The 16,121-nt window shown below is 42.3% G+C and overlaps 1 protein-coding gene across 1 annotated transcript; it reads right to left on the reverse strand.

Annotated features, from left to right (window-relative positions):
* Positions 1-4,162: 4,162 nt before the first annotated feature.
* On the reverse strand, positions 4,163-14,441 carry LOC125519669 (uncharacterized). The gene is made up of 8 exons (XM_048684400.2): positions 14,265-14,441; positions 6,252-6,751; positions 5,923-6,064; positions 5,708-5,815; positions 5,164-5,376; positions 4,960-5,070; positions 4,674-4,874; positions 4,163-4,580 (listed from the first exon to the last, which is right to left on the reverse strand). Exons 1-8 carry the CDS (start codon positions 14,439-14,441, stop codon positions 4,356-4,358), a joined length of 1,677 nt encoding a protein of 558 aa, XP_048540357.2. The 3' UTR covers positions 4,163-4,355.
* Between the last annotated feature and the right edge of the window lie 1,680 nt (positions 14,442-16,121).

The raw sequence follows: 16,121 nt of genomic DNA on the forward strand, positions 1-16,121 counted from the left end.
CGCCTCTAACCTGGCACCGCCCAGCTCCCGCTCAAGAGGCGCCACCAACCCCTAGTATGATTAAAATTGTGCCGCTGGTCCGATCTGGTAGGCCACAGCTTAATTGTTGCTTGCTTCCGTTCGTTAATTTACCCAAATCGCCGAGTGCTTATCAATTGATCATGATTATGATAGTTGGGGCCCACTCGACTGTTTCTTTGACCATTAACTTACATGTGGAGCCCACATGTCAGTGTCTCTTCCTCATAGTTAAAAAGACGTGTAAGCAATTGAGTCTTTATAATTTCTTTGGAAACGCAATCGGGTCCATGCAGCACGACCGATGTTGCTGCTCTTTCTCCCTGCTGCTGCTGCTCCTCTGTGCCGCTAGCTGCTCCTTCTCCTCCTCCTTGCCACTAGCTGCTGCTTCTTGCCGCTACTACCTGCTGCTCCTTGCCGGTGATGTTCCGTGCCCAGCACCATTCAGCCTCCCCGTTTGTCCCGTGTCCTGCGCCGGTGGGAGCTGCACCGCCACGCGTGTGCCATCTCTCCTCCCCATCTTCTCGTTTCCCTTTGTCCAAGAGCTCTCTTGTCTCGCAGGGGCACCGAACCGCCATGGCGCCCCGAGCTCCAGATCGAGTCTCTCGCCCGCCTCTCCTACTGCAGCCTTTAGCAGCGCGCGGCCGCGTTGCCCTGCTCGCCTGCTCGTCGCATCGCCAGAGTGGGTGGTTTTCTCCTTTTTATACACGGTGGCGGCTGTGCTCTAGAGAGAGAGAGAGAGAGATCAGGGGAAAATAGGAAAGGAAGAAAGAGAAGTAGGAAACAACTCACATGTGGGCTCCACATGTTAGTTAACAGTCAAACAAATGATCAAAGAAATGGTTATATTACGAGTGGGCCCCAAATGTCATAATCATGATTAATTGATAAGGACTTGGCGATTTAGGTTTTTTGAAACAACCGACGCTGATTCTGGTAGGTATCAGTCACAAACAAATTTTCGGTAATTTTTTGGAACCCTAACGTGAAAAGTGGTAGTTTTATCGAAAATCCTTTTCTGAGTCCGGGCTCATCTGCACCCTTGTTGAATAAAAAAATCAAAATAAATACTAAAAAATTCAAAGAATTCCAATTCCCATGGTAGACAATTTGATGCGCGAGGTCCGCCTTAATTTTCAAATTATTTGGACAAATGAGCAACTCTCGGCAAAAAAAGACAAATTCGGGTCACTAAAATAGTTTACTGTTCATGTACTGTTTTGATTCGATTTGTCTTTATTGTTGAGAGCTACTTACATGTCCAAATGAGCTAAAATTTGGAGTGAAACTCACGGAATAAATTTTCTACCATGGAAAAAAAATTGGAATTTTTTTAAAAAATTATAGTTGCTTTTTTTGAATTTTGTTCTGACTAGGTGCAGATGAGCCTAGGCACCGAATCAATGCACTCTAGTTTTATGCTATTCACTCCATTGTGCATGAACTTGTGTAGAAGCTTATTTCCTTAGCAACAATTTTATGCTTCCATTTACACGAGAATTTGTTTCAATGGTGAAGAAATTTGCTTCTATTTATGTCCCACGTAAAGAGGTATTTTGTCTTGGAAGCATCGATATCTTGTTTCTATTGGCCAGAGTTGCATCCAACTAAACAATGATATGTTTCCATCAAATATAGAATAATCCCACTTATTCGAATGCACCAATTTTATGTTTCCAACAACTATATAATTGCTTACATCAAATAGTAATTTTGTTTCCTGAGAATTAGTCTTCCTGGTTAGGGTTGAGCATGTCATCTTCTGTACTGCTCATGCATTGCATACCCATGCGGAATTGGGTAGGTGGCCGTGCTATGTTATGTAATGTCATCTTGGTAACTCTTGTTCTCTACCCATCAATGAAATGAACACAATCTTTGCGTATTCATGATTTAGGCAAATACTCCCTCCGTTCCGAAATGTAATGCGCATAACTTTTTTGGCAAAATTCCATATTGTAGTGCGTGTTTGCTTCTTTACCCCACTCTTGACCAAAATATCCCTTATCCTCCCCTTGCGCATCACTTTCCTCGCGTATCCCCTGCTCCCGCAACGTCGTCTCTGTGTTCCAGTATCCATGGCCGGCGTCCCGCCCTGAGTCTCCGCATCCATGACTGGCATCTCCGCGTCAGCGACCGTCGCCTGGTCTCACTGTTTCCTTGCCTCGCCGCCTCCACCACCGCAGGAGCAAGGAGAATGGGGCGCCGTCTCGGCCGTAGTACGTAACGCGGAGGGCGAGCTCCAGCGCGCGCTTGACGCACACACGCGATGGACGGCGGCGCAAAGCAGGTTCCCCAGCCGCTGGAGCTCCAGCGCGAGCACGCGCACGCGAACGTCGGCGACATGTAGAGCATCTACAGTATTTTTTTGGCTTCCGTGGCAGTGGACGCGGGTAGCGGAAAGTCACGGATGTGGCCGCCGGCGTGGCCATCAAGCAGACCTTCCTAGTGCCATGGGGCTCGCGGAGGAGGTGGCAATGGGATGGCTGTGCTGGGCCTGCTAATCTCTTCTGATGAAGGAGTGTGAGGGGGAAAGGAGGAGGAAGAATAGGGGGAGGAGCCGTCCGACGAGCGACGGCGCTGGAGGAGGAGTCGCCTGAGTAACGGCGGTTGGGCGTCTCCGCGTCCAGCAAGATCAAGTCGCGAGGCCGGGCTCACCGCCGGGAAGGCCACCATGCCGTCATTTTCTTCTCTACTCACGAGACCAAGTAGTACTCCAACTCTCAAGTAGTACTCCAAACCGTGCAAGGGGCTGGGGGCTTTCTTGTCCAAATTCTAGTGCCAGCACATACATTGGTATCTGAACTAGAATCTATGCGCACTAGATATTGGAACGGAGGGAGTAGTATTCTGCTTCCATCAAAATAATAATAGTTCCACTTGTTCCGGAAGTGTCGCTATCTTAGTTCCATCCACTAAAGAGTAGCTTCCAACCAAATAGTAATTTTCTTCCATCAAAAGAGAAGGAAAATAGTTGCACTTACACGAGCTTCAAATGGACTAGGGAGTTGCCTGCGAAGAAATATTTTTTTGCTACAACTATTCTTGAAACAAAAAAGAAAAATAGAACATCGTATGACATTATTTTCAGTCCTAGCATCGCAACATGCACTAAATGGCGTAGTCGTATAAGAACTCCATATGCACGGTGAGCCAACAAGGAATCCGCCTGGTCGTAGTGTTGTAGACATAATTGCACCATCTTTGGCATGTGTTGAAAACAAAGCACATGTATAGTTTTTGTGCTGCACATATACAACAGAAACATTAGTATGGAATAGTCAAGCACCGTGGTTGGGACAAAATCATTCCCTATAAGAAACACACGATGGTTGTAGGAGCACCCACTAGTACTGCTGAATCGAACCAAAATATTCTGTATGATAAAGAAGCATAGTGGGTGCAAAAGAGCACCGCTTTGGTGCAAAAAAGTACCCACTAGTACCGTTTTTGTACTTTTTTTGCTGCCCCTCGAGAAAAAATGTTCTGCTGAATCGAACCAAAAATTACCAAAGCGGTACTTTTTTCGCTGCCAGTAGTACACTTTGTTTTCCATAGTGGGAATTGGCTCCTGAGTCCTGACCCAAAACCTCAGCATGGCAGCCAATTCTTGCAGTTGCAGGCACTACTATTGAATTACCAAAATCAGACAAAACCCAATTGAAAAGAAAATAGTAGACCTTTCACTTAAAACACTAAAAAATATTATTGTACTGCTAACATAGCGTGATTGGGATACATCTTGTATAACATATAGCACTATAGTACACTTTACTGTTGGAATCATAGTAGAACAATTATATAAAAACCTTGAGTCCAAAAGGCAAATGATGAAGTGCAGCCCTGAATAGCGGAAGACAATATAATTATCACTGAGGGAAAAATTCCAGTTAGAACTGAAGCCTTGTCGTTCGGTTAACATCTAGAATTTCCCAATATAAAGAAATAGCGAGGAGACTAAGAAAAGGGGCCCAGCTAAACCGTGTGGTAGGCAATTTGTTTTTCTCGGTCAGAAATTCCAAAAAGAAACTGGAAAAAAAATTATTGGTAGCTGAATCTGAAACCGGAGCCATGATAGCCACAGCCACGTCAAAAAACAAAATTCAGAAACAACACTGCACTGGACTGGATTGTGCATGCAACATTATAGACATCATGTAACTATCAGTAGGTTATAGTTCGGTGCTCCTCTACAGAAACAATTTAGTTCACCTGATGGGGAAAACGAAAGCAACTGAGTTCGCCTTAATTCAATTTCTGCCGATCGCTAATGCTCCAGGAAGTAGAAGAGAGACATATGTACAAAGTAAACCATTGTAATAAGAGTTAAAAACACACTAGACGAACTGGGACGATGATGTTTGCACAAGGGAGTCAGGGGACGGTGCCATGCCATTGAGGAGCCTCTCGACCTGCGCGATGACCTGCCTCCCTTGGGCATACATGACCAAAGTGTCCCTGTTGCACCTCAATACATCCACGATCACGTTGAACTGCCAATCGTTCACCATGTCAATCATCTGCCGCACCACATTGTTTGCATACTGGTGGACTATCATGCCCTGCATGACCAGGCAACCACACAAGATTAGTCATGTATATCTCTCTAGGGATGTTTGTCGAGTAACGGCGGTAAGATCTCAAGAGGCACATACCACGATATGATCTACAGTTTGACCACCGCCTGCACAAAGGATCTCATTTATGAGAAGCTTGCAATCGTGGTAGCTGCCATAGATTAGGCACTTCTCAATGACTTTGGAAGAGTGCTTCTGGTGGCTCATCTGTACTATTCTCCCAGCAAATTTCAACATAATAATTTCTCGATGACGAGGCCCCCCATGCTCCACAATGTACTGCAACATGTTGATAGAACACACATGTGAATGTTTGTTTAGCTACGAGCCATTTCATCAAATTACAAACCACTCCATATTTTACCTGCACAACATAGTTTCCATATGGGTCTACAGACAACTCCCTTGCACAATCTTGAATCTCCATGATAAACCTGTCCATAAATTTAGGATCCTTGCAGAACTCCAACATTTTCTAAGGAAATGAGCGGGCGGAATAATTAGTGAACATGGTACAAACAAACGTCAAAAGATAGGAAGTGGTAAAAAGTGTAATGCCCAAACTAACCTGAACCACATGGCATCCGTAAGGATGGGTGGATAACATCTTGGCCTTGCCACATAAACGTCTATAGATGAATTGGATATACTGCGGCTGCACACACTCCATGCATTTCTGAACGGCATGGTTTGCATGTTGATCACAGATACATTTGAATAGGTTGCTATCAAGCTCCTTGGCCATCTCTATTTGTTGATCAATTTCGCTTATTTCAAAAGCCTGAACAAAGAGACACCATCAGTGACCAAGCTCGCAACGAAACAATATGGCATACCAGGGTAGAAATTTAAAACATAATGAAACATAATCAGCTTAAACTATTTATGTATTTGACATTATATTATATTTGTAACAGAAGTTATCTAAGATAATCAAAATATTAACAAGAGAATAAATGAGAATGAATGGTTTGACGAAATTACATATTCTATCTTACATGACATTACAAAACAGAGGCCTTCCAAATATAAAAGTGCAGTTTTGCAATCTACAAACACACCTTAATTCCTTCAATCATGAGATGTTAGAAAAGATATAGTGTTCAGCTTACCTTCTGGATCACCCAGCAACCATAGAGATGAAGGCTTAGGTCTAACACATGCCCCATTAGATTAGTAATTAGTATCCTGAAGTAGACTCGCGGTCCATGCTCAAGAAGCTATAAAAAAATTAGAAGGTAAGTACAGAAGTTTATGTCTAATAATCTCAACATCCTTAATTAGACAGTCAAGATACAAAATTCTATAGGAACTGGAGGAAGAAAACCTTTTGGACAACATAAGTGGGAAAGGCATCAGTGGCCAGTGTAAGGATGCTAGGAGTGATTTCTTTATATAGCATAACTATCTCTCCAGTTGTTGCTTCGTCAAGTTTCTGTTGTATAAAGCAGCTCCCAATTGGGTCAGCACTGCATGTTAAATACAACAAAGGGTAATGGATGACTTATACACCATATAAGGTCGCAATTTCTTCTAGGGATGCATGGCACAATAGGAGGCGTAACCTTAAGAATATACTGACTGAAACTGATGCTTAGTACTTGTGATATATTAATAAGGTAATTATGAAGATAAGGTTGCATGAGTTTTGTGCACCTGAGAGCAGGTACGTGGCCCTTGACATTAATGAGCCGCATAGACTGGTTTACTGGATTCTTGATCAGCTTAAGAAGTGAATTGAACTCGGAATTCCCAGGAGCATTTATATTTGGCACATGCCCCACAGAACATGCCATCTCAACATCAAGAGCATAGTGATTCTTCAAAGCCTCACGGGACTGACGCCATAACCTGTATGATACTTCCTGATCTGGGTCAATCAACGCACGAAGGCATGCCTCCTGTATCGCCATCATATTAGCAAAATTACTAGGCACAATCCCTAAAGAAGATGATGATGACTGTGCACGCAAATCTTGAATGACATCCATATTCGGTAGTGGAATTTGGGAGTGTAGCTCAGTATAATCCTTGACAACAGTGTTTGTAGTAGAGGCAAAAGAGTTCACATGCTGAAATGGATTTATGTATGTGTCACCAATTTGGAGCAACTTCTGATTGTGTAGAGTCGACTCTTCTTCGCTCTTTGGACCATCCTGAAAAGGAAACAACAATTTATTATTTCCATTACAGGGAGCACTCATGGTGCATATATTTCCAATAGGTAAAACAACAATGACAACCGGTGGTTACTAACTCATGATCATATGGTAGTTCAAGGGTAAATTCCATCCATATGTCAGATATATGATACTGGTAATTGCTCACTCCTCAGTGGATCACACTGAATGTAGAGTCGACGACAGTAAACTTTCCTCAATGCAAATTTTATCTACAACAATGAGTATTTCAACTTTCAAGACAATAACAAAAACTGAAAAATATTTGGGTTTTTTGGGCAAAGAATTATTACTTCGTGTACAAATGTAGTGTTTCCAAACTAAAATCAAGAAAAAATGTAGGTAACTTGAGCAATACAATCAACCAATCACACAACAACAGTTTTAATCATGCTAAACCAATTTGTTTTGCAATCTTAAAAATTTAAAACAAAATTTGACCAGAAGTAGTGGAGAGCACTAGTGTGCAGTGTAACTTCCATCTCAATCGACCGATTAATATAGTAATCGATCCAATTGCAATGAAAAATTTCAAACATAATATAGGGAATGGATGGTGCCCGTCACTATGTTCATCTAATAACACTAAGATACAATTGAGACAAACATCTCTTACAAATATAAATGAAGGGAGGTGATTCACCGCCGTTTGATAAGAAAAGCATCATCCACGAGCTCGCGATGATGCAAGCGACGCCTCGCCCGTATGGTAGGTACTACTGGCTCTTCCGTTATCTAGGCATGTGCATGGTAGATATGTCGCACGACAAGAGAAGCATGACAAGATTTTGTCACAGTGTAGCACGAAAAATGCGGAATGTATCTCAATTTTTGCCCCATCTAAATTCATGGGGAAGGCGACTATCATGGAGTATGGCGAGATAAAGAAATAGGGAGCAAGGCAGTGAAAAAATGGGAAGAGATCTTGACGAAAGATACAAATGACAAGAGATGAGAACGACCCAGCAACAAAAGACTGTTAATAATTCGATTGTTTATGGACCAACCACCTAAGTGAAAAATCATTACGTATCCTTCAAAAGGTATTCATATCCTAACAAATTTATGGTTGCTCATGTTATTCGGGGAAAATGAAAATCTGCTATCTCGAGGATTACAAGCATGCCCTAGATAGCGAGGGTCCTGTCTCTAGAGACCTAATCGTTTTTTCTTCATAATTTATCCCAAAGACAAGCATGACAATGCCATTTAGATTGACAAGAGGAACAAGAATAAAAAGAACAAAAGATTGAGGTTTATTTTTACAAATTCAGGTGGCTGAGTCGGAAAATTTAGGATCAACCTTCTTTATGATGGCTCTGATGTAACCTTAGTTGTTCACCAAACACCTTAGATATCCGATGGATAGTTTCCGGATGAGGATTAGGAAGATTATAATTGATGGGCAGTGAGAACTGGAATACAATAACTCAACAAGAAGCATACATGGTGCAAGTAGGGGGAGGACTATGATTTGCGAATAAGAGGACACAAGAGAGGACTACCTATAGAGGCAATAGTTTTGATGTGGATAAGGTAGGGCAACTATGAGATCAAGGGATATGCCCACTAACCCATCCCGTGAACAATTTGAGAGATGTCTCGCAACATTGATTTAGTTTATGATTGGTACGCCAAATCAGGGTGTGGTTTGGACACTAAATTTAAGTGAGCACGGTTCCAATTTGCAAGTAGTGACCTTCAATGGGGAATGGCCATGGAGAGGCTTTTGATGCTAAAATCAATATAAATTCTCTATGGGTGGGTGTGGTAAATTCTATAGTGGCATCAAGGTAGTTGAGAAATTTTTACCATGTCACATTAGACTTTTATTCATTTGAAACTACAAATGTGAATAGTCAGTATCTCGAGTTTTATACGAAATAATTGATGTGATGAGGATGTATTAAGTCGCGTAAAAGGTATGTTCCACACATGCCATTGGTCTTATAACGTCACCTTGTTATAAGTTGTTCTATAGAAGCAAATCCCGATAGTGCCATGCATATCATAACTTGTACGATGAAAATTAAAATATGGAACAAAATGTATACTTGTCCTTTAAAAAAAATAAAACTAGTAACACTAAGTCAAACCATCAACTATACTTCATTCCTTGCCATGAATTATTGTATTCAATTGAAGCAATTTCTTGTAGTGCTTTTGTACCATGACATTTTTAACGAGGGTATTTTTGAAATCAATTTTCTTAAATAGTTTCTATGAAGGGATTTTGTAGAGAGATAAACGCACCATTGGTCACTCAACTCTTGCGAGATGAGCACATTGGTCACACTTCTCTCAAAATACTATGAACCGATCACATTGGTTTATTTCATGAGCGATTTGGCCACTCCCCATTTCTAACCATAACGGGGTCGACGTGGTGTGCTAACTCGGTGTATAATGACTAGGCCTAATGCATGTTCCCCTATTTGAAATTGAGCACATGTAGTTTGTTACTAAATTAATTCAATGGTGACAGCCTTTTCATCCCCGGCGTCGACGACGATAAAGGTAGCATCGCCGCAGCTCGACGACAATGCTTTGGCAGCCTGGTGCTTGATCTCCTCGACCTGCGTAGTGGAAAGAGACGCGGTGAGCACCAGCTGGTCGAGATGTTTTTGTGCACCACATGGGCGTCCTATTCATGATGGTGAGCACAAACACCTCATACGCGGGCATTGGCATCCCAAAAACCGCCTGCTTGGTAGGAAACAACTTGTCCTGCTCACCATCACCAACGTTGTTGTGCAGCTATGCCTACATCACCTCAAGACCACCTATTGCTTAGCATCTTCCTGCTCAATCTCCTCGTGGTTAGCAAAGATCTCTAATGTCGTCAGCTCGATATCGGAGGAGTTGTAGTAGCCGCCTATGCAAGAGGAGGAGTTGGATGCGATGGACATGGAGTAGCCAATGCTAGATGAGACGTTACCCATCCCAGGCGTTGGGCGGCGGTGCCATTGCGGAGATGCCCACCGTTGGAGACCCACAAGGTGAAAAGCTTCCTCGCCATTGTGCCAAATGAGAGGAGGACTGAGCAATGGTGTTGCTTGTCTATGGCGAAACCATGTAGACCAACGTCATTATAAAGTGAGCTGGCCATAGCTGGAACGGGAGAGGGCGATGGCGGTAAAAGAGCATTAGCAGGAATGGGCGATGGCGGGAAAATGGAAATGGCACGGGTGGGCGATGGCAGGAAGGGGCAATGGGCATGGGGGCGCTGCCGCGTGTTTCCCGTGGCAACACGCGGACGAGCGGCGGAGTAGAGCAGAGATGAAGAGATGGTAGAGGAGGCTTTGCAAAAGACCCCCCCTTATCTAAGATTAAAGTGAAGGTGTGCATTGAAAAAATGTCCCCCGAGCTCAGCTAGTTTCCGGGGTGTTTTCTACAAACTAAACACCTCCTGAGCGACTCCAATGTGGGACGCACGTTGAGTCAACACGCCACGCCCGCATGGATAATGGTTAGGAATGACCGAGTGACCAGTTCGCTCATAAAATATCCCAAAGTGATTGGTTTGTCACATTTTGAGAGAAGAATGACCAATGTGCTCATCTCACGAGAATTCAATAACCAATTGTCTGTTTATCTTTTTTGTAGATACTAATTCATATGAAGTATATACACTCCTTCAAAACGTATCACAAGGAATGACTTAGGTACTAGACACATAGTTCGTTTCCGCATGATTCACACTAGGCTTTGCATCCGACGGTATGCTTCGAATGAATGAAATGTAGTTTCTTTATTGGAACAATTCTCAGACAACACCATTAACTCTTCAAATCTCTTATTTGTTGAATCTCATAGGTAAATACAGTTACTTAACTCGATGCGTTATTCAAAATTACAACACAATAGTTGAATCTGACAACTAAACATTGTTACTTAACTCGATACGTTGTTCAACATTACAACACAATGTCTATTAATGTTACATAAGTTTTCCCATTGATTGGGAATGTTTGACAAATGTGCATCAATTTGGATGTTCTAAAGGGAGCTCACTTAAGCTTGTGGTTAATGATCCTTGATGTCTCTCACACCATAGATGAAGGCTTGCATCCTTGGTAACTAATAATGGCACAACTGTGACTCGTGAAAGTGCTTCCATGTACTACCCATACAGATACATATGAAGTAAGCATTGCTAGAAGCTTGTTGATACACAACAAGCTAGTAGAACGTTGTACCGAAACTCATAATCCAAATGCAACCATCCCAGCCGGTGTAACCATAAAGATATTCAATTGCACTTGAATAGAATTGATATCATTCAAAGCATCTTGATACATGTTTTACTTATTAATATAGTAACAATATGGATGCAGGGTGTATGCCCCCGGTCTCTAATCACAGAGTTGCGGTTACTACAATTAGCCCCCACATTTGACCACACAAGGTGATCACTTGGTGCTTCCTTCATAGAGCTTAATCACTACAATTGGACCAACTAATATACTAAGCACTAAAGGTTGAACCACCGCTCGCTCTAATAAGTAGGCTTTGGGAATCGAAGCATGATGTTTCTTTCCTCCTTTGGGCATGCTGAGAAATAAGTCTTCAAGGATCAAGCCATGCCTTATATTAGAAATAACCCTGATAGTAGGTTGTCGGCATTTAAGCATGCCTTTAAGACATTGCTCATGTACCTATCTTGATGCCTTTGCGAACTTTATCTTTACACACCTGGGTTAAAGGTACACATCAAGTAGTTTGTTTACCCCTTTTGATCAACTGGGGTGCCTTTAGAGGTTGTGCTTCGTTAACCATGAATGGGCTAACCTTTATTGTCTTACTTCAAGTGCTTCCTCTTTTTTGTAAAGAATAGCGTCAAGGACACTGGAAGCACAACCTAAGAGACAAGAACAAGGCCTATGACTCAATGTTTGTCATGATGATCTGGTCCCTATAACATGAGCAAAAAATTTAGGGTCTCCATGAATGTGTTGATTGATAGGAAGCCCTTATCACAATTCACACACGAAATGAAGAGGAGAAGAACCAGACACAACTATTTTTAAATGTTAAGAGAAAATTTAATATGATTGCACTAATCAAGCACATTGTATGAATGGTTACTTGGTTGCGGTGCATACCTAGAACAACCAAATATATATTGATCTACTGTCATGAGGTGGTCCACCCTTGTTGATGGATTGGAGTCTGAAATGTGCTCCAAACCAGGGCGGTTTTGCGATATATATGATTCCACCCCCCCCCCCCCCCCCCCGATCACCTGACACCTTCACTTCACGGCAATGCTATCGATGGATCTATCACCAGGCGATTCCACAATCATGACCTCCATATTTATGGCACTTAAGATACATTCATTTTAGGATCCTCCACCTATGCTTCAACCAAGTCATATCACCAACTTGCCACCACCACTTGCCCCGCCACCCACCATCAATTATAAGAGGAAATTTATACCCCCCCATCTTTGTTGGTGCCTTGAGCATTTGTTATTTCTTCGATAGTAACATGTTGTTTTGCCCCATCCACCTTTGACCTTGACTATTTGACATTTATATTTTTTTAGTTGACATTGTCTCGATATGTAAAGCAATAATCTATTGGAAATGTCCCTAGCAATATTTGTTCCCCACCGAACATTTGTGCATCTCCTAATCTCCTCTTTTTCAACCACACTAGAGCAGACCATGGCGTCAGAGGTCTCCAGGATGAAAGCAACAACGCCCCCTAGGGTGAGGGAGGACATAGAGGTGTTGGAGAACGTACACCACAACATGGTCGGTGATTGTAGTGAGGTTTGTGCAGGGTCGGCTCCTTGTACGCGACCTTATCTCCTTATAGAGACTATCGATAGGCAATAGAGCATTGCTCGACAATGCAATAAACAGAGTCGGTGCAACCCTTTCGGCAATCAGTGTGACAAGGTCATAGTTAGTAGGAGGCACGCATGGGTCCCATGTGACATCGACACATCTAGAGACCCGATGTACCGTTGGTGCTGAACATGGATCGACATGCCTCCTTTGGCCATCGTATTCATGGACTGTGTACCCCTAGCTTAGTAAGAATTGGACGCCGAAATTAGAGAAGGGATTTTTCCGGGCACGCTGCTGCCCAGGTAGCCACATCCATGTTTTTTTAGAAAGGTCGCCGCATCCATGTAGGTCACCACACCGTGCGTCAGCTCCGTTGGAGGTGGAGCGGGATGAAAAACTAAAGTGTGCTTTACTAATATGCATTTTTGCCAGATTAGAAGATGTTTCATTCATTAGGAAGGCTACTTCTAACCCATTATGGAAGAAAACGAGCGATCCAACAACCATTCTCTAAAACAAATGGCCAACACCAGGATATTTTCTTTCGTCTCCTTTTTTTGGCGGGAACATGAGGCTCTTTTCCATTAGGATAGAGCACCGAAGGATATGTATTAGTCTCGAAAACATTACTTAAAAAGTCCCGATAGGTATCACAGGTATGGACAAAAAGTACCCTTTTTAAATGTAAAACTGATTTCCAAATAATTTGGTTCACTAGGCAACCGCATCTACGGTAGCTAATAAGCAACCTACCATTGTAGTAATCCGTGGTAACTAAAAATTATGGTGGGAAACATATCCTGCTCTCATTGAGTATATTTATATAAAATGGTACCATTGATGATGTACCCAATAATTATATAGTAGTACGATACACCTGGGAACTTAATAATATTCTCGTATATGGAAAATTATTTTCCAAAATACTGCTCCGGCCCACTGCACTAAATCATGTGGAAAATTCCACTACCGTCAATTGGTGCCACATATATGTATAGAAGTACCAATACAACAGAACTAGAACCCGCATCCCTGGTGAACGTTCGCCTGGCAAACAGAAGTGATCCCCTGACAGTTTTCACTGCATTTGTGGGGTGTGTGGCTGGTAGTTTTTAGAAACTGCCCTGGTAGTTCTTTCCATTAGGGGTGTTTTTTGTGTGGATTTTTGGCCAAAAACTGCCAGCCGTGGGATGGGGATCGTGCAGCCAAGGGGGAAGGGGTTTGCTGGGGTTGGTCTCCTAGGGAACGTCATCTAGAAAAGATTTTCTAGAACTATACTATGAGCGAGTGTTTCACTTTCGACTCTATCTTAATCGTGTAACAAAAACAAAAATCTGATTTGACGCCTTATTTAATGAGGAAACAGAGAGTTGCCATATCTCAATCTAGATATAACTTTCGCACTAAAACTAAAAATACTCATATATTCTCTCTCATAAGACCCATTAGAAGAGAGATCTTTTAGATACAGCAATAATAATATCTGAACACATAGTATTAAATATATATGATGTAGTTTATTATGATATTTGCAAAATAATTAATATACAGGTGTAAATGCATTATACTTGTTTACCTATCAATACACATTTATAGCAGTACATCAATTATCAGTTTTAAATAGGATGCATGATATGTATGATGTAAACAATGATATACGGGGCTGGCATAAATAATAAATTAATTACCTGTTCATCTAAAAAGCTGAGGAAAAGGCTCATGTCACGTTGACGGCCGCCAAGAGCAATGGTGGCAGCATCGTCCTCCCATATCTCTTTGCCACTGTCTATCCCGCTGCCACGATGGAAATGGGATGTTGTTTGCACGTAATCGTCAATGGCCTTGGATTTGCCTTTGTTATCCATCTCTCTGTAAAATTTTACACATTGACAGTGTAAAAACATGATTCTTTTTCTCACGGGAAAGCTACATGCACAAGTTTAGTCCATTCAAACAAACAAGAGCAAGAAACATGTATGCACCCAAAATTAACGAACATGTACTAGTATGCAAATCAGATCTAATTAGCTACAAGCAACAAGTCCGAGAAATCATGATAGATCTAGATAAAATATGTGCAAGATAATACAAGGGAGTTGTAATCAGTGAACAGAAAATTAACCACGCACAAGATCTGATCTAAACTCTTGTATTGCATCCTTTGCCAAATTATTCTGATTCAAAGGAACACAAGCATGAATTCAACATCTACACTTAATAAAGATGGCCAGAGAAAAACTTATAGCGTCTGAGAAAAAGTCAGATCTAGCACAAGAAACATCAAGGAGAGGACACATGGATTAGATCTAGAGTAGCTAAGAAGCACAAGATATGGAGTAGTATATACAACTTGCCTTGTGTGAAATTGAAGGAGAGCCCGGTGGAGTATACAAGTAGTAAATAATCTTCCGTGGTTCAGAGGAACACTAATATGCAATTAGTCCATGTTGTAACCAGAAGAGGATGTTCTCTGGTTCAAAGGAACACGAGAGTAGAGCCCGGAGCAGTATAGTGAATGACTTTTCTGAGAATGTGATTCTGGGAGCAAGGGAGATATAAACCGGGGCAGGGGAGGTGCATAAACGTGTATGCCAAGCCAGAGATTAGGCGTACATTACTACTATCAATGTATCACCACCAGCGCGGCCGAATAGCTGGCTTGCTGCCGCTATTGTCCAGCCGTCCGCTGCTGAAAAGGACACAAGAAAATATATTTTTGGGAGACGCTTGTGTCTTTATGCATACTCACCACTATTACTGCACAATACTTTGAATTAAAGACCCAAGGAATTACAAAGTAACTAATATATAACTGGTAAATGCGTACATCAGGTCCATACCAGGTAGGGTATTAATTGAGATTAAAAAAGGCAGTATTAGATATATGCTGATATTAGGTAGGATAGTTTTTTAGAAAACGTGGGATATTAATTACAGGTTAATTATGTCATTAGTGATAAAGTTAATATTTGGGATGGTATTGATTGGACGCTAAACATGTTAAACGCTCACCATTAAAGCAATCTAGGTCATTGGATGCATATGATTTGATGATCGATATTAGTTTGATCTGCCCCCTTGGGCACGTGGCGGTATTCCTCGATGGGCATATGGCGCCGGACAGGCCTGGAGGGGCGACACGGAGGAGCGTGGCGACCAATGGGCAGTGGCTACCAATGGGCGGTGGCTGGACCATGAACGAAGTTGCTCTAGTGGGTTTCCTAGGATAGGGGTGTGACAAGATTTGAGGGTGCGCCCTCGGGTGGATCCAGAGCTGCCAGATTTTGCCCGATGGTGGTTGCTTCCCCGGTTGTGTGGCGTGTTGTCGTGGTGGCTTTAGTGGTGGTGCACATGTCGCACCTTGTAGGCGTGCTACCGGGTGTCATCCACGGGCGCCGTTCTTGTCTACACCATCTGTTTTGGGGCTAGACCCAGGTAAGATCTGTTGAGAATCGTTGCATGGAAAACAAAAAAAAATTCTACGCACACGCAATGATCTATTCATGAAGATGCATAGCAACGAGGAGGAGAGTGTGTCTACGTAC

This window comes from Triticum urartu, chromosome 7A (assembly GCF_056163025.1).
Source record: "Triticum urartu cultivar PI428250 chromosome 7A, HENAU_Tu73, whole genome shotgun sequence".
Lineage (NCBI taxonomy): Eukaryota > Viridiplantae > Streptophyta > Magnoliopsida > Poales > Poaceae > Triticum > Triticum urartu.

What these genes read in the sequence shown, in the direction of transcription:
- LOC125519669 (XM_048684400.2), bottom strand. Translation starts at nt 14,441, where the DNA reads ATGGATAACAAAGGCAAATCCAAGGCCATTGACGATTACGTGCAAACA. An exon ending in ACGGATGCCATGTGGTTCAG is followed by an intron (nt 5,071 to 5,163) that starts GTTAGTTTGGGC and finishes TCATTTCCTTAG; the next exon opens with AAAATGTTGGAGTTCTGCAA. An exon ending in ATGGAAACTATGTTGTGCAG is followed by an intron (nt 4,875 to 4,959) that starts GTAAAATATGGA and finishes AACATGTTGCAG; the next exon opens with TACATTGTGGAGCATGGGGG.